Source organism: Strongylocentrotus purpuratus, unplaced genomic scaffold (assembly GCF_000002235.5).
Source record: "Strongylocentrotus purpuratus isolate Spur 01 unplaced genomic scaffold, Spur_5.0 spur5_scaffold_5, whole genome shotgun sequence".
In the NCBI taxonomy this organism is placed as follows: Eukaryota; Metazoa; Echinodermata; class Echinoidea; order Camarodonta; family Strongylocentrotidae; genus Strongylocentrotus; species Strongylocentrotus purpuratus.
Genome location: NW_022145611.1, coordinates 7,450,592 through 7,476,156, shown reverse-complemented (window position 1 = coordinate 7,476,156; position 25,565 = coordinate 7,450,592). Strand labels below are relative to the sequence as shown.

Sequence of the window (25,565 nt, the reverse complement as noted above, 5' to 3'; positions counted from 1 at the left end):
AAAGAAAACAAAATAATAGAAAAAGTTCTAAGAAAAGAAGAATAATTTCACTTTCCGATATCACAATATAAAATCACTGTATATAAGCGTCGATAAAGTAAAATCATGACTTCACAATGGGTATTTTGAAGTCGGAAAATCTTCTTTATTTGTTGCTCTAGTGCATGCATCTCTTGACAGAATCCTCGGAACCCTCTATTGTTTGAGTTGGGTCGAATAGAATGGCCGAAGAAAACTTGAAGAAAACTTACTGAAGCGAAGAAATCTTTTATGCTAACCCGATAATGTTGTCGCTACGCGACAACGTATACTGTGTACATGTATTTTTAGACAGCGCGTGCGCAGTTGACCACTGCATTATTTGCGTACGATAGTAACAACGTGTGTGTGCATAGTGCAACAAGTGGGCTCAAGAAAATATATAGACCTGTACCTACTCAGGACACACTCACATCCAGCCGCTCTCCAAGTAACTCAACACCACTTCATTAAAAAGTTGTAAATACTCAGGAAAGAAGTTCATGATCAAGAAACAGCAAAAAAGGGAAATCAAAAGGAATTATACACCACAGCCCAAAACGTTTGGGCTTTTACTGACAAAAAAGAAGAACATTTCTATATCTCTTGACCAGCGAAAGTAGAATATTATAGTCATGAGCAGGAGCGCCGGGGCTAGTCGGGGTGCAGGTGCAGCGATGGACCCTCTAGTGGCCCGAAGAAGAGACCAACTCTATGGGACTACCAGAACCAATGCCATGACAGCTATGAAAGAATCTCTCACTCAGGATCACATTAAAATGATTGCCAAGGAAGGAATGAGATCCACATCGCCCATTCTAAACAGCACAACTAAAGGAGCTTTTAAGGTAAAAAAAGACGATCCATATTTTGACTGGGTGCATATATATATAAATTATATATATATGTTTCTATTTTTAATTATATTCAAGCCTGCTAGAAATTGATTTGCATCCTCGTGAAAACAAAGATAAGAAATGTGTACATTGATATAGTCTTGAAATTTCGTCTTTTGAAAACATTATTTTAAAAGTTTAAACCCCAAACTGTGGGGATTTATACACTCAAGCAGTGTATGTTTTAACGATGGCTTATTAAAAGTATATGTATTTCTGTTATAACACTTTACTTCTGAGAAAATACTTTTCATATATCTTTTTATAATCATGTTTTCTAACTTTTCAATGATTTCTTTGAACGGATGATAAATGCTTTTCCCTGACTATAAGTGCTGAGTTTTGCTAGAATGTCTCACACTTTTATGAGTTGCTACATTGTTACGAACTCCTAATTGATCAAAGTCTACTTCTTATCATCAGGGAGACCCGTAAACATGTTATTCACGTTGTGTCCATTTAGTGTCGACTGAAGTAAAATATTATCACCCTCCATATAAACCAAATAGAAGTGATTTTGTTTCCTATACCCGAAACCATTTGATACCAGATACAGGCTCTATTATCATTTTTGGTACAATCTTGTTTTAATTTATCTAGATCTCAAAGATTTGTAGAATTAATCATTAAAACGTTTATTATTGGCGAAATCAATATATCGAGATAACATTTAAATGTAACATTATATAGGGACATTATATTACAAATAATGAATCGGAAACATCAATAAATATAATACCTCGGATATATTTGGCCCCTTTTTTCTTTCTTTCTTAAATATTTTACTACAAATTTATATTACATGAAATATATCGATCGAATATTTTGATCGAATATATCGGCTGTTTTAAGTTTGCAGGCAAACTTTTCACTTTTTGGCATGTTTGTTTCCATCATCATAAATAATGTACCATATAAGGGCCCACAAAGTGTTGACTGAATATCGCAAGCTAGACTAAATGTTTTCAATTGCACATTAAGATGTGTCAGTGAGAAATCTAGCAGACGACGTTGCGTGGGTCTCCATTTCTATGGCAACGAATGAACTTTTCCACCTGCACGAGGTTCCTCACGAACACATTCGGCAAAACATAAATCCCTGCAGTCGTATCACGTGGTTTTCCAAGCAGCGAAAATGATTAAAAAATGTTTAGTCCTAAATGTTCTCAAACTGACATCATGACATTTACATATCGGGTGTTTGTTTAGTTTCGTTTAGTTTTGTTTACATCGTTCCTGCATATCTAATTTGAGTCATAAGGTGCAGACTTTAAATACTCGTACTAAACGTAATTCTGAATTTTGGAAGGAAATATACAACGTATTTTTAGAAGATTTTTACGTCTGGAAGTATTCATCACCGACGTGCCAAAACGTTTGTGATAGGCCCACATTTAAAGCGATGAAGAAGAAGAAAAAAAGACAAGGAGATCTGTTTGCTAAAACGTTTTTTTGAACACTCAACTGTATTATACCTGGTACCTGGGCAAAGACGAAAATGTACGGCAGCATCATTGTAACGATATCAAATAATTTTGAAATGACACAGATGATGAAATACCTACTGGTATACATGTAGGCCTAAAGCAAAAATTAGAGAAAGTAGTCAATGAGAATTTCTAAATCTGTCCCATTTTCAGTCGGAGAAAAAAGTCAGACACCAAGGTTCGCTTATTTGGTTATAATATGTTCCCGACACCTCCTTTATTGACAAGGCTTACACTGCTTCGAAGGAAATAAAAATCGATAACTGACGTTGGCCTATTATTTATCAGACAACCATTTATTGATCGTTCAGAGCAACATCTTTCCCGCGTTGCCATCACCTGGTTTGCTTTCCTGTTCGCCGGGTTTGACAGCGGCGATTAAATTCCATCATAGATCAAAATGTCCGGTCGTAAAATCAATATGGCATGCTCCCACAGATAATAAGATGGCCATTCGTGGGGTTGGCGCATAGATTAACATGTTTGATTAGTAGAAGCGAGAAGAAAAAAGATAGACCCCCCCCCCTGTCCCTCCCCCTCCCTACCATTTTTTAATATATTTTTAATGGGCGCGTTGATGTTTATAAAGAGAGAGGCGCAACTAGACTGTATTAAAATATAATTTTACCTGCCCCTGATCTAAGTGATCTAAGGCATTTTTTTTTACAAACACATGATACCTCTATATCACCCCTTTCCTGCGTGCATGGCTATTGATATTTCTCTACCGTTTTGAATGAAACTAGTGACAGCAACAACAAACGAAACAAAACAACACAATCAAAGAAGGTATCCGTTAAAAAGATATTTAAAAGGTTTTTCTTTAAAAAAAAAATGTTATTAATAGGAACAGTTTTCACCAGCATTTGCTAATGTACAATGTATATCAAACTTAATACATTTTAGTCCTCCTTCCTAATCCGCCAAAATAAAATAATAGAGGAGTACCTTTGAAAGAGCATGTACATGTATTATGTAGGCCTATACATCATATTTATGATCGTTTTATTTTTTTGTCATTTCAGGGAACTCAACCAGATCGCAGTGTTGGTTTTGTCTGGGACTCAGGTCAACAGGTAAGCATAATGAAAATAAAACAAACAGTATAATTTTTTGAAGCGCGTGGATAAAGAAAATTACAGCTTGATAAACAAAAAAATATTGCTCGATAACTTATTCAGATGTTTATCATTTTATATTTCAAATGCATTTTGGCCCCTTTAAATCCACTGAAATATGAACATTTGTCTTGAAAACATGTTATGGTCTATAAATCAAGTTTAACAAACCTTTTTCGTTTTGTTTCCAATATTTTTATTACTCATTCTTCGTCGATTGCAGAAAATACTTCAGGTAATTTGAAATCTTTTTACCCATAGATGTGAATTTGTGTTTCTGTCCCTCTCTATAATTTTAACCAGTGTGTCTTTGCTTCTAACATTACATCATTGTATGCTTTATTAATTTTTAATCATCTTCTGAACCTGATCAACATAATTTTCAAGACTTTCTGGGTTAGCTTCTGATTTTCGCATTTATTCAGTAATCATTTCTTTCTCTTCTACCATTAACAAAAATGTATCAAACACGTTTTGATGTTGCTTTCTTGATCGTATTACATTCTGAATTTTGTCAAGATTCCTTCCAAGACTTTGTGGGTATTTTCTGATTTTCGCATTCTCAATCATTTCTTTTTCTTCTACCATTTAAAAAAAACTCTATCAAACACATTTTGATGTATGCTTTCTTGATCGTATTACCTTCTGAACTTTATCAAGATTCTTTTCAAGACGTGCGTTTATTTTAGCTTTTCTCATTCTCATTTCTCATTCTCGCTCATCCACATAGCCATTTCTATTGCTTCTACCATTTGTCTAAATGTCAAAGATGTTGGATATTTGCAAATGACATCAATACCAGTTTATCATTGCATACAGTATCATCAATATTTAAAGAAAACATCTTTATACGCAACTAACACAAAATCCATCTTTATAATTAAATCAAATAACTGTGTGATCTGTATTCATAGTTGTTAACACATTCACTGATGATAATATTTTTAACATGAAAAGAATATGTCCCTGATAAATTGGGCAAACAATGTACATGTATATCGTCCATTCAATATATACCCTTTTTTGCCTCCAAAAGGCTTTCTGAAATATTAGCAACGAATAGAAATCACGATACTTTTGCTTTTTATGAAATTCATTTTTTGCGTAGTAATAGTTATGTATATGTATTTCATTTACCGTGTTCTAGATTTTATAATTCAATGGTTTCCTAATTTTCATTGATTTTGTGTAGAATCAAACCCATTTTGAGTTTCGAGGAGAAGCAGCCCCTGTAGATGAAAAAATCTACAAGTCTTCGCTCACAGCCGCCGACTACTCTGGGAGGAAAGCGGAGAGGGTAAGCTCATAATACCAAAATATAATCTTTAACCTGTTTAAGAACGATGCTGATAAGATACAACATCAAGTTTTGTGTGACAGAACGTGATTGTTTAGTGATCTGATTTGAGAAAGGCATTATATGGAAAGGCTAGCAACAACCTCTTATTTGGTAGAACAGTTTTTTTTTTATAAACTTCATCAATATCATAATAACACCTCTTTATTTCCTTTGTTTTCCTTTTTCATATATTGCCTTCGGGGGTCGATCTTGTATGTTACTTTCAAAATAGTTCATCACTTATAAGTCACTATAGTTGTCATGGTTTATGTAGCTTTGATTTTCACTTGTAATTTCTCTTTTTTTGTGTATAGCTTCCAGCAGTCAAGCCAGAGGACAAAATCAACCTACCGGTAAGTGTTTAGAACCACTCCAAATTAGTCGGACTGTATACAGTGTGTACATATTCATTTGTAATTATACTCAAAACTAAAGATAAGAGATTCTTAAAGGTCAGATATCATAAACTACAAACGTTAATTGAGTACTTCGGCAAACACTTCAGGACGTGAATTTATTCGCCGGATCAAAATGCGAATGATATCAAAATAATCTAATAATATCTTTGATATTAGGCCTAATATCTTGATAATTTTTGTATGCTCATTGGTTCTGTATCACGTTTTGAATTAGCTTTAGCCTTGTAGGTACATTTAATGATGTTAAAATGACAATTATGAACTTTTTATTGAGGTTCTTTACTTTTTATTTATCTGATAATGTGATATGTGTAATATAAAGGTATAGAATATGAATTTCCTAATCATAATCTTATCTCATTTCCATGGTAACAGGACATGAACCCACGGTACTGGCGGGATGGAAAGTTCGGACAGTCTCTTTACGATTCAGACTTTGTGGGTGGAAATGTAAGTATATAGCCCTCTCAAATATTTATAATCTGTAAATCAACAACACTCCTACGAATAAAGAACTGTTTTCATATCTCTTGATTAAAAAAATGTCTCGTATATTGCAACAGTTTACTTTATCTTCATATTTGTATTATATTACGAATATTGACAGACGCACTAAATGCAGATTCAGGATCCTATAAGGAGGGAGGGGCAGGTGTCCCTTGCCCCCCCCCTCCGCCAACAAAATTACAGCAATAAGAAATGTATAATCAGTTTGACTTTAACATATGAAAGGACAGGGTTCTTAACCATTGTTCATATATTAAATCGATGTTGATTACAATGATGATGATTTTAATCTCGACAATTTTGTCATCCTTTTCAGACCCTACACAATCTGGACAACGACCCGGCCGTCTCGCAGTCTCGTAACGAGATGAGAAGACGAAACGTCAAAGATCTTAGGACCACTCACTTTAAATTAGGCAACGACCCTCAACAGTAAGAATAAAACAATTATTTTTCCTTCGGATCATACGTGACTTGTTTTTATAACATTTTGATAAAATAGAAGATATAAACACACTAAACTAAACCGATAAGATTGATTTATTTCCGTTTCAAAATAACCATACAATCATGTAAATTGGTCAAATATATTTGTTAATGTAATGGATGGACACTTTATTAGTACCAGTAAACAAAATATAAAGTAAGAACAAATCAAATCAAGGGACAATGTGGCAGACATAATTATGGGACAATACAAAAGACATCAAAGTGTTGTTATAACAAACAAGTACGTGAAGCTTGGAAACAGATGGAAATTATGCACTTTGGATATATTGATAGACTGCCTGAGTGACGTTATGCCTTGACAGATTAATTAATATCTTCTCGAAAGTGACTCCTTTACTTTGCCTAAATGCGCATAATAAGCAATATTTCTTTACATTATCTATGACATTTGTATTTCACGTAAAATATTTTATTAATCCTAATTGATATGATCATGCCCTTCTTCATCGTTGCCCAGTTACGACTCAGAAACTGTCGACTCGTTCCACAAGAACCTGTCCATGACGGGGGCCCGTCTTGCACCCATCCCGACTGCTCCGGGCCCCAAGCAGCCTGAGGAGAGCCCCTCATCCGTTGCTAGGAAGATGATTGAAGATGAGAGGGACTCGGCTGTATTCCGTCAAGGAGATTACAATGTCACGCGTAAGTATTCAAGAAAGATATTAATAAACATTAAGCCGAATGTTTGTATCGGAATATAACGAAGTTTCATATAATTTTTGCTGGAACACTAGAAATTACCATCGGGTTTTTTTAAATTCATAATGCAGAGTGCAATCGAACTAAAAGATACCGCAAAATTCCTTCTTCAGAAGAATTAAGTAAAGTATCCGAAATACTGCAACCACCATAAAGCAAAATATGTCTGCTCGTATTCAGTCAAGTACTAAATGATTTGGCTCAAACTTTTTTTTTTGCCGTCGGGTATAATTATGTTGTATGAATCTCAATTGATATGTAAATTCAAAAGTATGCTTATGATAATTATCTTTAAAATAAATTCGTTTCTTAACAAAATTTCATTTTTCTTTCTGTAGGTCCCAGGCCGGGGAAGACAACATTCACTCATGACTACAACGCGAAACTAAAGCCAGACAAATCTGCAGCATTCATTGAACCGACCCGTATAGCTAAAGGCCGCTTCTTGCAAGATGACCCTATACTTAGGTAAGCCGAAACTCCCCGATACCGACGCATTATCTTCTAACAAGAGAAAGTAAATTAAAAATCTAATTTAATTAGTTATACGCATTACGCTTACTAAATTTGATATCTTTTCGTCAAATGATAGGGTAAGGACTTTCGTTGTGATTTTTTTAGCGTTAAATTCCAGGTTTAAAGTTGGGAACTCGGCTATTGTTAGAAATTGACATCAGAGCAAGAGAAGTCAAAACATAATCGGTTGAATGATCAACGATATCAATATCCATGTCATACCTCAGTCATACCGGCAAAACCTACACAATACCGACAGTATAACGAATGAAAAATGACATCAGACAGATTGGCGACGATATGATTGGTTTTGAATCGGTTTAGGGTCGGTCTCACTTGGCGATGAGACTGAGGAACATAGGATCCAGACTTATTTATGTCCTCGTGTTCTTTCCTTATGAAAATGCACTCCATATATTTTCCATCTTATTTCAGATCGCAGTTGATAGAAGAAGGTGCAGCCCTCTTGCCTCCCATCCCACGAGACGAAGAAGCCATCGCCAAAGTAGAAGCCACCAGCTCTACCCTCAAACAGATCTTCATCCAGTACGACCCAGCTAGGTAAGAATGATATTCAATTACCAATCTTCACATACCACTTTTTAAGATAAATTCTTTAAAAGTTTCTTGCACCTCTCCTTTTTTTGACAGAAATAAAAAGTAAATGTCATTGTAGTTACGAACCGCGAAATCTGTGCGTAAAACAACTTGAAAGATTACATTAATTTTCTCTCTAATTTCCACGTTTGTCTAAGTGTGTAAAGACTCCAAAGCTCTTTATCTCATATTTCGTCAGTGCATCTCTCTGTTTGTTTACATATTTCCTTAAAAAATAATTTAATTCAGGTCGAATATATATCATGTCTCCTTAAATTCTATGTCCATCAGTTCGGCAAAATCAAATGATAATTTGTAAACGATGCATTCAGCACGGCTCAATCGCATCTTTGTTTACAACATTGTTACTCCAATATTAATACAAGTATCGAATTATGTCTCAAGATTGCTCTCTCTTTAAATATAATCCTATAGGGTTGGCTGCGTAAGCAAAGAAGTGCTGAGACGGGTTACGGACAGCCTCCTCGATCCTATTTCGGCTGTAAACCTTGATAAACTCATTACCAGGACGCACCATGGCAAAGACGGAACCATTGACTATGAAGACTTCGTCAACAACTTCACCGGTAAGAAAAAAACATGTAAATTATCTGTGACGCATTGTCCTGACAACTTAAATCGTCACCACATTAAAGTCGACCTTTAAATTTGTTTATGAACAAGTTATTAGAATAACATAACTACGTCTTCTTTTGCCCGTTGAGATCTGGGGGTGTTTCATCAACTAAAAATTAATTTTGGTTTTAAAAATATATTGTAAGGTTTGATGAAACACCTCCCTGATGGGACTTGCGCGTACATGTATCTTACTCACGTGCTTTTTTTTCTTCTTCTAACCTGTTATCTTTTAAAGTGAAGATTAAGAAGAAGTCTAAACATGTAATTTCTTTCTAACATTTCACGTTTTCTTCCCTCAACTTAATTTTAGCTTGGAAGCTGGGAGACGAAGCACAAAGAGCACAAGGAACAGAAGCAGCTGAGCCGAACCTTCTTCAGATCACCCCGGGTGTCCTCAACAGAGGATCAGGCAAAAGCGCCGGTACTGCAGAGGGCAGTCCCATGCTGGACAATGCATCTCGGGGCAAGGAATACCAGACCTCCGTCCATTTCAAGGTACATTATAAAACCTTGAAACTTCGGTGTCTTGCCGTGAAATCTATATTTTCTGAGGCCTTGATAATGACATTATTCTGTGCAGTTTTACGATTGAAATAATGTATTCTTCATGAGCAATGCGAGTACTGACTGTTAAAGCGCTGAGTTCGTAATTAGTTGCGACTTCTCGACCAGAATGTTGTGGTTGTCCTTATGATTAGAAACTGTTCGTTGGACCATCCATTACTGTTTCAATTTTCCAGCGCAAAGTGATTTCGTATCTGTTTCCATGTACTGATCTGCACATCATTCTTTTAACCCAATATTTACACATCATATAGTCTACATGTAGCCTTTGTAATTAATCAAACCCTTTTTGTTATTGTTTCTACAGTTTGGTACGGATCAGGATCCAGCTGCTTCTATCTACAACAAGGACTACATCAAGGAACGAACTACCGTTGTCATGCCAACCAAGGAGCCACCACCAAAACCTTCAGAGGTAAGTCATCATCATTTCTCTTCTAATTCTTAAGCAATTAGTGATCAAAGTAATCAGCATGAATAGGTGAATTGTCAGTTCAATTGATTTAAAATGGGAAAACAATTCGTTCGCCACGAATACTTTCAGAAATCTATCTAGTTTAAGCATAGGATTACAGTTTATTCTTCGTTATCTCATTTAAACCATTTACACTTTGCTTTTTGCAGGTGATGCACAAGACTTCAGATGGGGGATTTGAGAAGAGCACCAAACAGAGTGACTACACAGATTTCAGTGGGACCAAATCCCAAACTCATCTGAACATGGTAAGCACAAGATACACTGATCAACGTTGATTTCGCAGAATATTGTGGGTGATTGCCGACCGTAAGTGAGTTGACATGAGGTCCTAGGCGTTTTGTCTTCTCGTCTCCTTACGGGACTGCGAGATTACTTGATCGTTATCTAGAATTTAGTCATCATTAACAAGATCGCAAGACTGGGCAATTTCAATACCCTGTTGTATCGCCCTGAGAAATCCTGTTCGGATCATGTTATGTCATAATTATTTGCACATTTCAACAGATGATGCACAAGTTTATTGAAATTGTCTTAGGTTGAGTTACGAAAGCTTTTGCAATCCTGCTCAGTTTATATTGAGATATTCCTCCATATAATACCAGTTATAAAAGCAACCTCAAAAAAGGCTTTGGCTCCTCAATCAATCGTGCGTTAGACACACATTATATTTTAATGCTATATATTTTAATATATATTTAATTTCTCCCTTGGTGTTACGTTATTCTAGATGGATCTTCGCGAGATGGAGAGTCTGAGGAACAAGCGACGTCATAATGTCAACAATGTCATCTTTACCTGTGACAGGGAAAGAGACGCCGTCGACAGACAAGATTCATGTAAGTACAACCTCTCTAAAACGGCAGACGGTAGAGTTTGATCAGTAAAAAGACTTCGTTCTAAAATGTTTTGTTGCATTTTAATGAAATAGCAAAACAACAATTTACTTAGTGGACTTGGACAATCATGTTTGTGATAAGATTCTGGAACGAAATTTTTAAAGTTTAAAGGCATGCTTAAAAGAAAATAGACGCTGTATACCGTACGCATTACGCATACACGCTTATGTATCCAAATTAACTTAAAGTTAAATGTTAACCCACCGCCTACGTCCACATCTTATGAAGACGTAAATATTATTCCTTTACGCATAATATGAACATTATTCGACTCTAAATCGTCGGCATCTGTCTTAAAGGCACACTGTCCTACTTGTAGCTACTTGCTCCCTCTATATAGAAAACTTCCCCAATCGGTGCCTGTTGGTCCCCCATGGTCCTCTTATTCTTATTTTAAATGAGAGCTGAGTTAATGAGATAGACACCTGTCACAGTGATCTCACTGGCTCGCTTGGTGGTCTTATCCCTTCTGGTTGAAGTAGTAAAGCCTGCCTTTAATGCCAATTCTACATACGGATGTTTCCAACATCAAGTTTAGATTCTTCTCCATCACTAATTAAGCGTTTTATATCTTCTTTTTGAAATGCGTGAAATTATTTAAAACTTTAATATTATATTTGTTATTATTTGCAGTGTCTCACACAAACTACGTCAAGCACGCGCTTGATGGGGATCGCAAGGGATACGAGGTGACTCAGTCCAAGTACCGCTACCTGGACACCGTCGGCTGTCTCCCGTACGAAGCCCACATCCCATCGGCCTCGGAGACCAGCGAGGCGTTCGATTTCCGAAGCAAGCTGATGAACGACGCCGACACGAACGCGCGACTACGGGGCATGCGGAATGAGAAGAAGGAAAGGGTAGAGGACGCGAGAAGAGTCCATTTTAAGTTTGGGAACGACGGACCGAGTCATGTGACCGAAGCGCAGGATTGTTTCACCGATGAGAACTACAATGGATTGAAGATTCCAGCTGCAGGAAAGAAGAACGAGAGCGACCCCAACTACAGGCATACTTACGCCAGGTAAGATCATTATTCTCTGTCGCTTTTTTGTTGTTGACGTATATAGAGCGAAGCTCATTGTGATTATTGTGAAACTTAGAAACTCTTGTGGTGACGATGATGGTGGTGGTGGTGGTGTTGGTGATGGTGGGGTGATGTTGATGATGATGATGTTGGTGATGGTTTTATTACGTCGGTATCAGTCTCTGCTAGGCGCCCATGGCACTTGCTCTTAAATACCCCGTTAACGCCCATAGTCAGTATCAATTACGAAAGATTTTTTAAATAATTTTTGTTATGATATTAAGATACTGTTAATTACAAAAGAAACGTCGAGCCCATAGCATAAGAGAACCTTCTCTGACATATCAAGATTTTGTATCATGTTATCAGTCGTTTGAAAGCTAGGGATTGGGTTAGTATTCTTTAACAATATACGAGTCTGAAACGATAAAATTATGTTTCTTATCTAATCGTCTTTCTGCAATGTCCTAATTTTCTTCAAACAGTGAAAACACTCAAGATTTGAAGCAGGATCCCATGCGTCCAACAGTCTTCGAAACGATCAGAATGGCGAAGAAATCATACTACAATAAGTGAGTATATTCGAACATTACTGTTGAGAAAGCAAAACAAGAAATTCAAATGTGGACGACTCAGCACTAATGTCCATTGGATTAACGCGACGTTCAGAAAGTTGTTAGATTATCATAACTTGTGTCCCCCGTCTTAAGAAGAGTTGCAATTGATTAAAATTGTTCGTAACTTGATAGTAACAGCGACTTTCCGGGGCGACTCTGTATTAAAGAGTTTGGAGTTTGTAGGTTTGCAATTATTTGGAGGACTTGCGATCAAAGCAATCAGTATCAATCGAAACAAAGTCATGATGTTAAAATATCCAGCGCTTTTCAAAACTAGATACTGTGATTACCATTATATTTCAGAAGTATTTTCACTTTATTTCAGTGTAACGTTTGGGGCTTAAAACTGCTTTTTATTTTACATTATGAAAGTGCTAATCTATTCAAGCATTCTTCTGTTCTTTTTCTTCAGCACTCCTAATCCTCGTGACCCGCTACATATAAAGCTGCGGCAGTCGCTGATGGCTGCCGACCCCGAGCGGACGGGTCGGTTGTCGAAGGCACAGATGAAAGGAATCTGCGGTGAATTCCAGATCAACGTCAGTCAAAAGGCTTTGAATTCATTATTACAAAGGTAAGTGACAATATGTATTTCTTCTCGTCATTCATTAAAATGGTAATCTATTGTTTTCGAAAGGATTGCACCTCTTTAACCTCTTACGATTGTAGAAAACATATGTGATATGATAATCCGTCACCCTGCCGCCTGGGTCACATTTTATGAGGGAAAGAAAAACATGGTGGAAGCGATTACTCTCGTCATCGTCGACCAGTGCACAAAATTAGATGTTAGATATTATTGAATCCATTCATTTAATCGCGTATACGAATACACTTCTCGATGGTGTACACAATTTGGGCATTATTAGTTTGTGGTATACAAAATGGAAATCTTAACCTTTATCAGGAGTAGTTGACTGGGAAGGGGACACAACTATGTGTCCGAAAATTCCAGACCAAAAAAGAAAGAAAATTAAATCCCCCAATAAATGAATGTCTATTGGCTGGTCATCTTGATTTCATTTTATATGAACTATTTCTTCTCCACTCATGTGTTGGATCGCCCTTGTCAGCTAACAGCTGTTTTCATAGGGGTCGAAGCCAAAAAATAAAGAAACATATGAACTATAAAATATTTTTTAAAATATCACAATTTTTCAGTATCCTGAAACTTTAGGAGAGCCCGATAAAACTGACACCGAAATTAAACGATCTTTTTTTCTTTCAATTCAGATGTGACCGAATAGGAGACGGGTCGGTTGATTATGACCAGTTTGTGAAGGATCTGACGTTAGAGCAAGTCCCGAAGGATATGTCAGCGGCTCACAGTTCATCAACCATGAGCCATGACTACAAACCTCTTAATCAACGAAGGTAAGCTGGAGTCCTAAAACATTAAAATCTGTTTTCTTTTTCTTTATTTTCCACTTCATTGTCGCCATTTTGTTGATTAAATTACGATCTATCCGTCTGCTGTTGTCGAGTCTGTGGCGTATCGTACAACAGCCTGATGGCTTCGTGGCAGTTCGTGCGATAGATGCACACAGCCTCAACTCGGGTGGCGATAGCTCGTATGATGAATCATTTGTATGGAATTACCAGTCATAAACCACAGAGTTATAATTTCTTTCGTACAATATTTATTGCATAACTTGCGAACAAAAATATGATGATCATTTAGCAGAACAACAGGCAGACACAATTTATTATAATTGTTAGATTTAATCATAGCTTATGCAGGCTCTAATATTGCTTCACGAATACTCATAAACCTGGTATCGACAAACTAATAATCTATTTACATCAAGAAATGTATTATTGTATATTTACATCAGTAAATTATGATTTGAAGTGTTCATAGTACATTCACATACAATGACATCATTACTGTGATCTCATATTTAGTTTTATATTCTCATTGAGTTCCTATTTTGACCTCTGACATTAATGATTTTCTCCTTTTCTTCGCTTTCCACCCAGCCATACCGATGCCCAACTTCTTACCATTCAGCACATGAATCGGAAACCCATAGCTCCTGCCCAGTCTCATTTCTTCCATGCCGATCCTTTTTTCTGTAAGTTGAAATACCTTATCAGTAATTTTAGTATACATTTGTGGTGACGATATATATCCAATGATAAGAGAGTAAGAATGGATGCAGTCGTATACAGAAGTTTGTGTTTATAAATAGCCATGTATAAAGCCCATTGTGAAAAAGTTTCAACGTTTAAGACTTATTAACTATAATTCATCATGATTTCATCAAAATATTAAAGCATCGATATATTTAGAAGAAAAAAAAAATGGTTGATGGGAGTTATTTGATGACTGATCAAATTTAACTTGAATGTAAGAGGAAAAGAATCACAAATTAGAAATTCAATTGTTATTATTGGCCTGACGTTTTTCGTATTTAATCAAACACCAACTATTGCAACTGCGTGAAATAAAAACACTTCAAAACTATATCCCTGTTATAATTTCTTACTAATTTTGTTCCTTTCTTCTCCTTTTTTCTTTCAGCATCACCGTTTGAATCCATTTCCAATCTCGACTTCGGCAAGCCTGAGCTTAAAAGTTCATGAATCATCTAAGTTACATGGCAAGTCCGATATCAGTGTCACTCCGTCCAATTATAATGTATGCTAACCGACGAGCATAGTATATACATGCTCGTCGGTTTTACAAGCAAAGGCATTATTCTTTTCAATATATTTTTGTGCAATTTTCGTAGTGTATAAATTTAAGTTTTTCTTTGCAATACGTACTTTTGAATGATAATAAATTATGTTATGTGATATTCATACGTTTGCATGCATTATGTTTTGGTACTCTCTGTTACATTCAAGACATGTTTTACGTTACTTTTTGCTAATTTTGTTAATTTTGCTGTTTTGTGCTGGGCTTGTAAACCGATTTATTTTTGCTTGTCGATAATTTAACCAGCAACCCTAAGTGCTTTAGGGCATTGGTTTCTCTCTCGCTGCAGTATATTCTTGAATCGGTCAGTCATTTCTATTTTCCAAAGTAAGTTGTTGATTAAAATATATTTTCATTTCAAATCATGCCAGTAAATTTTTTGAAAGTAGTTGATAGGTTTTCTTTGCATTTTACCGTCCTCGAACTTAACTCTAGAAAGTTATTGCGAATGTAAAAATGAGCTCTCAACAAGTCTCTCTGCAGGGGCATTATGGTGTTATATGAATCTAATGCATTATAATAATTATACTAACACAATCATGGCAGTGAAAAATCTATTCACAATTTACCTCAAATTTTGATAATAACATCGGTGTACAATTAGTACTCTTTCAAGCTTGATATTGATAATATATATTTAAAAAATTATTTTACATTATCTAGTTATATTTGTAATTGATATATTGATTATCTCAAACTAAATAATGACAAAAATATCCAGCAGCTATATATATATCTTTTAAGGTCACAATATACCTCCAGATAGTATTATGTTTATTATATATATAGGGATTTTTGATATCTATTTGCAAAAATATTAATGTGCACATTATATAACAGTATTTAACTTAACAGGAGTTTGCTTGAAATGGGCATTATAATTTCTAATGTCATGAAATTTATTGGATATCAGCTGCAAAGCGAATTACAGTAAGCGATATTTATTAATATGCATTATCACGTGACCAAAAATAAGCCAATATTAAAATGTTTAAAATGTGCATTAATGTTGATTTGCAATGTCTTTGTAGCATTATTCTCGTGCGATATTTCACATTGCCTTTGTCGTTTCATGCGCATCTGTATATATCATTATATTAAACTATGCAATATTATTAATCCGTGTAAATACATTTTTTTAATGGTATATTTGATGCAAAGGAATAAAAGCACAGTTTTACAACAATAGAAATGACTGTTTTTTGCAGTAACTATATGTCTATTGATAGTGGAATTACAGTCAGTGAGAATAATTCTGAATGAAGGTTTCTGAAGAAGAGATTTATAAGTGGTCACAGCGAAAGTATCGTTAACAAAAAGAAAAATGAATAATTGAGAAAAGTATGGCGAGATAACAAAGTGATGAAGAGAAAGAGATAGTCAAATTCAAATAATTTCAAATTCAAATAATTCAAATAATTTATTCACTCAATATAAAAAAACAGACACATAGAATTGCGAATAAACGCATACATGTATAACAAATATAAAAAGATGGACATAGCAAAATCAGTAGATGACAACACAAATAACATAAATTGAGTGGGGACAGATTAAAGATCTACTCAAAGATCTTGTGAATTCGACCCTTTAGAATAAAATAAATTGCATTGTATACTGTTGCATGTACAACAACAGGAGGGAGAGAATACATATACAGCTACAGCTGGGTCAGAGAGAAACAAGAGAGGGAGATAGATAGAGAGAGAGAGAGAGAGGGGAAGAGGAAGGAAAATTGAAGGAGAGAAAGGCAAGATGAGAAGTAAAGTTAATACATAGGATGAAATTAGACCCAAGCAGAATAATAGTACATACAAAATAGAAAATAGAAATAACAATTATAAAAAGAAAAAACCCATACAAACCAGGGATATAACAATTAACATTGACATATAAACAACAAACAACAGGTGACTCAATGTGGATAAGATTGTAGAAGCCTTTCTTTGTATTGTCTCTTGAAAACATTCAGAGAACATGCAGATTTTAGATAAGGTGGCAATGCATTCCATAGTTTGGGACCTGCATAGTAAATTGTCTTTTGAGAAACTGAAGTTCTTGCATATGGGATGTGAAAGTCTGCATTTGAACGAGTACAGTGGGAGTGGATTGAAGAGTTAATGGAAACATAGCGAGTCAGGGACAATGGCAAGATCTGTCTCTGACAAGAGAACATAAAAATGGCCAGTCTTAATTTATACAAATCGAATACATTCAAGATTTTTAATTGAGTAAATAAAGGTTTAGTGGAGGCAAGGAAAGGCATTTTACAAATTATCCTCACTGCTCTTTTTTGCAATCTATATACTCTCAACATTTTTACTTGAGAAGCTGAGGCCCAGACAATATTGCAATATATAAGAAAAGGGTAAATGAGTGTGTAGTAAAGAGATAACAAAATATTTCTAGGCAGATAGTTTACTTTGTTCATTACACCAATATTTCGTGAAATTGTTGTACATATGTAATTTACATGGTCATGCCAACACAATTTGTCATCAATTTGAATTCCTAGAAATTTTGTGTTTGATACTATTGTGATTTCAGAGCCATTTAGATATACCTTATAGTTGGAAATATCAATATTTCTTTTGGTGAAAATCATCATGTGAGTTTTGTTTGTATTAAGTAGTAGCTTGTTAAGTTTGAGCCAATGGGCGACATGTTCTAGTTCATGGTCTAAAGTTTGAATAAGGGTTGCTTCATCTTTATTTGATAAAGAAATTGTAGTGTCATCTGCAAAGAGGACATAACTAAGTTTGGAAGAACATTTATGAATATCATTTATATATATTAGAAAAAGTAGAGGGCCTAGAATTGACCCTTGCGGAATTCCGCATGAGATTTTTTGCATATCAGATTTGTTTTTATTGTAAACAGTGAATTGTTTTCGGTCATCTAAATAGCTCTGAAACCATTTCAAAGGGATACCTCTGATGCCTAAACAGAATAGTTTTGCTAATAATATTTTATGATTTAAACAATCAAAGGCCTTTGAAAGATCCAAAAACACACCGATAGATATATCTTTAGCATCCATAGCTCTTGTGATAGTATGAATAAATTCAATGAGAGCAGAAGAGGTTGAGTGTTTTGACCTGAAGCCAAATTGATTACTGAAAAGCAACTGAAATCTTTCAATGAAAGTGATAAGTCGATTGTACATGCATTTCTCAAGAATCTTTGAGAATATAGGAAGGAGAGAAATTGGCCGATAATTTGAATACAGATTAGATTGACCCTTCTTAAATATTGGAATAACCTTCGCAACTTTTAACTTGTCAGGGAATATTCCATTGTTAATAGAAACATTAAATATTGCACATAAGGGTTTACTAATCAAGTGAATAATTTTCTTAACTACAGATATGTGAACATCATCATATCCTGGACTTGTACCACCTTTCATTTTGTCTACAATATTTATAATTTCACTTTCATGTATAGGTTTACAGAAAAAAGAATGCGAGTTGTTTACAATATGAGCAGTCGGGGAACAAGTAGGCTGGGCTACATTGTTTACTTCACTGAGCATTCTTGGTGCTACATGAACAAAGTAATCATTGAAACCTTCTGCAACAGCTTCATCATCAATGGTCTCACCATCCTTTTTGAATTCAGGAATTTTTGTTTTGTTTTTCTTTCTCAATAGGTTATTTATCACTTTCCATGTCCCTGACATGTTACCATTCAAATTTTTAAATCTCTGATTATAGTAATTTGTCTTTGCTTTGCGGATTTCCCTAGTAACAATATTTCTATACGAATTGTATTGGTTTTTATTTTCATTAGTAGGTTTCTTTAAGTATTTTCTATAAAGCCTGAGTTTTTTATTGGAAATTTGTTTAAGGTAAGTAGTATACCATGGTTTTTTAAAGTTTTTTTTTTTGCGTATGGTGGTAAAAGGAAAACATTCATTGTATAAAGCCATGAACACTGAAATGAAGCTGTTGTAGTTAACATTAGAATCTTCAATTTGTATACAATCATGCCAATCTAGTTCACTTAAACTTTGACTGAACTTCAAAAAATTCGCATCATTAAAGACACGCTTGTTTACAGGTAAATCTATGTTTTCACTCAATTTCAAAAGAACATTGGTAAAAGTAAAGACAGGTAGGTGGTCACTTAAATCACTTAATAATATACCTGATTCACAACCGGCATCAGCATTGGTAAGAATATTGTCTAAGAGTGATGCTTTATGGCGAGATATGCGAGTTGGTGCTTGTATCAATGGTAACACAGAGAAAGTGTAAAGGGTATCTAAAAATCGATCTGTAATGCTACGGTTGGTAACCGATGCAAGGTCAATATTAAAATCACCAAGCAAAAAGCAAGATTTATGTTCACGACTAATTTTCTCTAATATCCCCGTAAGTTTTTGTAAAAAATCTTCAATCGAACTTGCAGGAGGCCTGTAAACCACGCCCACTACACAATAACGAGATGTATATGTACATAAAACATTGTCAAATTTAGGAAATTCAAGAAATAAAGATTCAAAACTGTCAGACATAAAAGTGAAGTCGTTTCTTTGATTATATTTCAGATCTGTTTGAATAAACATTCCCACACCACCTCCTATTCTTTGAGATCTATTATTCACAATCAAATCATAGTTATCAATGTTATACAAACTCAATGAATCTTCAGGCTTAAACCATGTTTCTGTTAGTCCTATAATAGTGAAATTATGATGAATGTCATTTAAAAACAGGGAAAATATATCAAAGTTCTTGACGAGACTTCGACAATTAAAATGAATACAGGAAAAATTCTGAGAAACCTTATCTTTTGCATCTATGAATCCATTGAACTCATCACATGAATAGTAATTTGACTGAGGATGTAGGTCACTGTCCACTCCGTTTAAAGAGTCAAGGCCGTTAAATGTAAACGAATTGGGTCGGCTTAAAATTGAGTCACACATATATACTATTACAAATGAAAGATAAAAACAAGTACACCAAGTAGACTATAAGCAATATAAAACAGTGCATTAAAAAAAAGAAGAGGAATATCTGAAAATATTCACTGGTCAAAGTCCAGTTAGGAGAATAAAACGGACATATAGGTAAACGCAGTAACAAATAAAGATTAAAAAGTCAGTTGTTCGAGAGAGATAGAGAGAGAGAGAGAGAGAGAGAGAGAGAGCCTTGATAACCGATGGTAAATAACTATTATTTATCTATTGACATCTCTTTTACTTCATGTAACATGATTGTGTTTCCTTCTGTACCAGACCAAACAAAACATATTCCTACCTTATATTACACACAAACACTATTCACTATTTAGCTCAAATGAAGCATTTTATCAATAATTTGGTAACATATTTTTATCTTCTTATTTTAACTTTGTCGACTAGAGCTACTCACGCGCCTTTTTATTTCAATAACACGAATAATACTACGTAACGTTCTCTCTAAATGTACTGGACTGGAAAGCCACGCTTATAAGATAGTGGAATGAACTCTCAAATAATAAACCAGTTCATAGTTGCAGTCTGAGCATGAGCAGATAAAGGTCATTGCAGACCAAATTGTGAAATACACGGAGACAAAATACTGGGACATGTGCTAACCGTGAACTGGTCTAATCAGACTTCTAATTTGGAGTAGAATCCGTAAAGATTCGAAGTGGATTCAACTAAAAACGAATGAATCTCTGATGTGACTCTTAAGAGAGTGGCAGACTTCCCCCTCCTCTGCTTTAGGAGCGTAATTCAGACCACTTCCAGTTTACAGTCACTGTGCCAATCGTAAAAACGACTGTTCATCTACGTCTGCATAGGAACATGCGGATAACGGTGCTGCGAAAGAGAGGCTGCGAGACGACATACGATATCGGGTTAAGGAGATTGTTAGCGTAGACCAAGTAGGAGAAGAAGAGATAGGCGGGGCGGGGGAACCCGGAGATGATCAGGGCGGGTTCGATGGTGTAGGTGAGCTGGATGATGCTAGAAGGGAGCCATGCGATAACGAAGGCGATGACGATCAGGAGAAGCGTACGCGTTGCCTTCCGCATTTCGACGACGGACTCACGCTTGGCGGGCTTGGGAACCTGGAAATGACGTGATATAAACTTGTGTGACACTTTTAAACGATTATGGTATAAGTTTAAAAGCAATATGCGACTGTAAACTTTATAAAGGTTTTCTTCAACTTAAGGATGCTTTTATAAGTCCTCGATAGTTAAAAGGGAAGTCCACCCTGAAATTAAGTTGGTTTCAATAGTAGCAGAAAATGAGAGAAACGAGTCAGTGAATGTTTGAGCAAAAACCAATTGAAAATAAGAAAGAGTTATGAATTTTGAAAGTGCGATAAACCAAACACAAATTGGCAACTCTGTGGCGTATCTGACGAGGGTATCTCCCAATGTTGTCTAAAAATCTTCAAAAATGTATTGTTATCCCTACTAATAATTCCCATTCATGAATTCACCCTAAACATTATTATTGTAAATATTTGTTTAATACAGCCCCGGCCCCGGCCTGTGTGAAACATATCTATCCTTCATCCATGAGTAAGAAAACATTCGGTCATCAGGTATTGCAAACATACAGTCTCGAGTAACTTAACAAGTTGTCAGCAGTGTTCGGCGATTTAAAAAAATGTATAGAGCTCACTAAACAGAACATGAAGTAAATTTTGTTCATATTACCTTTCTTTGGAGACCATCGGCGTTCTTCTTTGAAGTTGGTTGGTCGAAAGTGTCATCGCAAATGTCAGCTGAGTTCAATTCTACATCGGTCGTAGCGCTGCTAATGGTCGAAATGTCGTCAACTGAATAATTTTCCACCACCTTACTGCGATTCGCTCCAGCCGATTGGCCCTTCGTTGCAAACTTTTTCTCGAAGTTTCCTTTCCCGATGCTTTTGATCTTGGTGAAGATTCTAAAGTACAAAACGGCGATGATCAAGAAAGGCCCGAAAAATAACACCACGTTCGTGACGACTTGCGTCAAAGCAAGTACCGCAAACCGCCGGAGACAATGCACCCCGTTGTCGAAACCCTCGACGAACTCCCACACGGTGACGTAAGGGAGCCAAAAGGCGAGTCCGAGCAGCCACGGGACCGCGTTCTTGAGAAGCGCCTTCTGCTTGGAGCGCGACATAAAATGGTTGATGGGATCGTACGTCGCTCGATGACGGTCGACGCAAATGACGACCACCGTGAAGTTGGACGCGCTCGTGAATGCGTGAGCAAACCCGCTGATAATCTTACAGACGTTCTGAGAGAAGGGAAAGTACCTGAGATGAGTGTGAGCAACGCTTATGCCGAGTCGCAACCCGATAAGCAGATCGAGGATGCTCAGATTCATGATGAAGTAGTTGTTGTAGGTTCGAAGTCGTTTTTCGACGCAGAACGACGCGAGGCTGACGATGTTCGCGATGACGATCAGGCTGGCGAAGACGGCGGGAAACAAGATGCCATTTATGCTTGAGGAAGTGGACCCAGGATCTTGAATGGTCACGTTATCATCCCAACTCTCATCCCAACTCCCTTCCCCAAATATCGTTGTATTTTGTGTAGTTCCAAATAGGATTGATGCCATGATGTAGTTTGTTATACTTTTGATGAAAATAGTAAAATTGTCTCCAAATAGTGCAGTACAGACGATTTATCTAAAATTCTGTTTTGCACATGCTATTTATATAGCTGAAGAAAATAGTATTTTTGTTGTTGTTGATGAACCGTTGCGCCTTAGGTCTAAATTCCAGCAATACTTATAAGAAAATGCGATATATCCTTCAGCTGACTTGGTGCCCTTGTCCCGGATATTATATCACTATCTTAATTCGTGTATTCCAGCGCATTATTGAATTCGTTCAGGTATATTGAATTATATAGAATTTAGCAACGACCTCCTATATGCACGGTACAGGATGACCCATAAACAAATTGAAAATACGTCTTGAAATTTGGATGAAAATCTTTGAATTAACATTTTATCAAGAATGTCAGTCATTCGTAACCTGATTTAATCATGAAGTAGCTCTCATTCATGATTTTTTTTTAAAACCCGGATAAGCATCAAAATGAATTTTCGGAATCAGTTTTCTGATGTAATATGATGCTGGAAAAGAAATTTTTGTACACGAAAAAAAAAATCATGATTCCCAGAGTTACTAAGATCATGATTAATATGTGTCAAGCTTTGAACATCGCAATCCATACAGTGTGGACTGCGATGTTATGTAGAAGATAGGAGCTGGAATTGTTCCCTTCCCGCCAAGTGGACGATTTCTATTTCATTTTTTGTTTACACACCATGTTGCTTTGAACTTGAATTACATTATGAAATCTTTGCTTCTAAATCAATTATGATGTTGCGTAAGGCCTTTGCGACGATACTTAAAAGAATTCAGTCCTCCTTGATTTACTGTTTTCCTTTGACATAGATTGCTTGCAACCTTATACGTCTTATCCGTCCTTAAATGATTTATAGATGATGTTTTCAATAAGGACGAAGAGAATTTAATTTTGTTTTGTTAAAAGGTAGCCTTCATAGAGAAAAGGATTATTGAATTACAATTCCCGAACCCAGAAGTTATCGACTTGAAAGAGATTTCAGTAGAAAGCTGAATGATGTGGGTTTTTGTATAGCCATTATGGCTTGTGCTTCATCAAAAGTTATGTGAAGTCATATCGTGACGTCATTAAGTGAAGGCGGTTCGGGCATTGATTGGCTATTGGTACACGTATGCCTATTGTGACGTCACTCTAGCTTCGGCCAATGACAAAAGCTCTGAATTGCGTAATTGTTTGTTAGGGCCCCACAAAAAATGCGCTTTATCAAAATGAAAATACGTTATGTATAAAATGATGATCCTAGAGATTGGGGTGGGGAGGGGGGGGGGGGAGAGAGAGAGAGAGAGAGAGAGAGAGGAAGAAAGGTGAAGAGTGACACACACAGATTTTATGATGTAGGTGATGTTTAGATGGACTTCAAATATGCGGGCGGTCTCGAGCTAATCATGCAAGTTAATGTACAACAAAATAATAATATGAAATAAAGAATAAATAAATGAGAAAGGGGATACTACAATGAGAGAGAGAGAGAGAGGAAGAAAGGTGAAGAGTGACACACACTGATTTTATGATGTAGGTGATGTTTAGATGGACTTCAAATATGCGGGCGGTCTCGAGCTAATCATGCAAGTTAATGTACAACAAAATAATAATATGAAATAAAGAATAAATAAATGAGAAAGGGGATACTACAATGAGAATGATAACAACATTAAAAAGGTTGAGTCAAGGAAATTTTAGCACGAGGATGACAGGGATGACATAAACTGAAACGGTTAATTCACATTGTGCTCTGCTTGATGTTGCATGAATGTGTAATGCATAACTCGGGCATGACTCAGCCAAGTCAATAGCGGGTAGAAGTGCCCTGATAAATAACGCACCGTCGGTGCGTTATTTATCAGGGCACTTCTACCCGCTATGCCTCACCGTGCAATCTTAAAAATGAAAACACGACTATTAATAAACTCATCAACAACTGAGGGTTCGTGTTCTCAACGCCACTCCTTCGAGGGTACGTCCATACCAGTTTTCAATTTCCTGATTCGCTTAGAAAATGACCGCAAAGACTTTCGAGAAATCAACTCAAGGTTCAAGTGTATGTCCGATAAAAATAATGTTCGGTTACGCAAAACGTTCTTGTAATGTGTGCACATTTCGATAGGGGATTTACAAGATTCGGCTATTAAAATTACATTAAGTTAATTTTTCGAAAGTCTATGCGATCGTGTTTCAGTCTCAATCTTGTTTTAGTTTCGCTACCCAATCATGCGGATGATGCGATGAGAAATCTCAACCGGCGAGTATATTTCGCAAAGTATGGACAGTAAACATGAAGTTTGTGGTCTATGAAGTGTAGGATGTGTCGATTTTCTTATTTTAAAGAAGTAAAAGAAGACGTGGGAGTTCGCGCGAACGAGACCTGGCGTATTCAAATCATGAAAAGGAAAAAGGGAAATCTGGCATGAACGCATTCGAAGGCGCATGATTCAACAATTTCAATATTGACATAATAGGCCATTTTCGTAATAATGCATACGTCTTTGTGAAATGCCTCAATACAAATTATTTCATTCACCTGATAAGAATAATAGTATTTCAAAAGACAGAATTCGAACTGCATACATTAGTTGTTGCCAGGTAGGACAAACATTATGGCTTGACCTACCTAGCAACACTTAATATATATGCAGTTTGCATTCTGACTATTGAAATACTATAATTATTCTTATCAGGTGAATGAAATAAGTTGTATTGAGGCACTTCACAAAGACTTATGCATTAAATTTGGTTACATTACAAAAATGGCCTACTGTTATCTTATCCAAAGCAGTTCGGTTTGTAGTTATGCCACGCTGCCTAATAGAAGCATTAAGAGTGGAAGGAAAATATTACGAGGTTGTATTAATAGATAACTTTAAGAATGTACCTTATGATATCCATTGCCCAGTACGTGTTTGCATTACTACATTGTTCTTCAGGCTTTACATTATAATATA

At 35.9% G+C, this 25,565-nt stretch overlaps 2 protein-coding genes across 3 annotated transcripts; one reads left to right on the top strand and one right to left on the bottom strand.

The window, feature by feature from the left end:
- The first annotated feature begins 288 nt into the window (after positions 1-288).
- On the top strand, positions 289-16,214 carry LOC582352. 2 transcript variants are annotated; one of them, XM_011675198.2, is made up of 21 exons: positions 291-866; positions 3,427-3,477; positions 3,743-3,754; positions 4,712-4,816; positions 5,173-5,211; positions 5,653-5,727; positions 6,101-6,216; positions 6,752-6,936; positions 7,332-7,461; positions 7,945-8,070; positions 8,542-8,693; positions 9,056-9,240; positions 9,617-9,724; positions 9,934-10,032; positions 10,515-10,623; positions 11,317-11,707; positions 12,196-12,282; positions 12,740-12,901; positions 13,561-13,701; positions 14,308-14,402; positions 14,852-16,214. In XM_011675198.2, exons 1-21 carry the CDS (start codon positions 654-656, stop codon positions 14,911-14,913), a joined length of 2,643 nt encoding a protein of 880 aa, XP_011673500.2. In that variant the 5' UTR covers positions 291-653; the 3' UTR covers positions 14,914-16,214. The 2 variants fall into 2 exon arrangements, with proteins under 2 accessions (XP_030854937.1, XP_011673500.2); XM_030999077.1 differs by lacking the exon at positions 3,743-3,754 and having other exon boundaries at positions 289-866.
- A 4,458-nt stretch (positions 16,215-20,672) lies between these two features.
- On the bottom strand, positions 20,673-22,711 carry LOC591158 (muscarinic acetylcholine receptor M2-like). Its single transcript, XM_790736.2, has 2 exons — positions 21,695-22,711; positions 20,673-21,094 (listed from the first exon to the last, which is right to left on the bottom strand). The coding sequence occupies exons 1-2, from the start codon at positions 22,586-22,588 to the stop codon at positions 20,807-20,809; spliced, it is 1,182 nt and encodes a 393-aa protein (XP_795829.1). The 5' UTR covers positions 22,589-22,711; the 3' UTR covers positions 20,673-20,806.
- Positions 22,712-25,565: the final 2,854 nt, after the last annotated feature.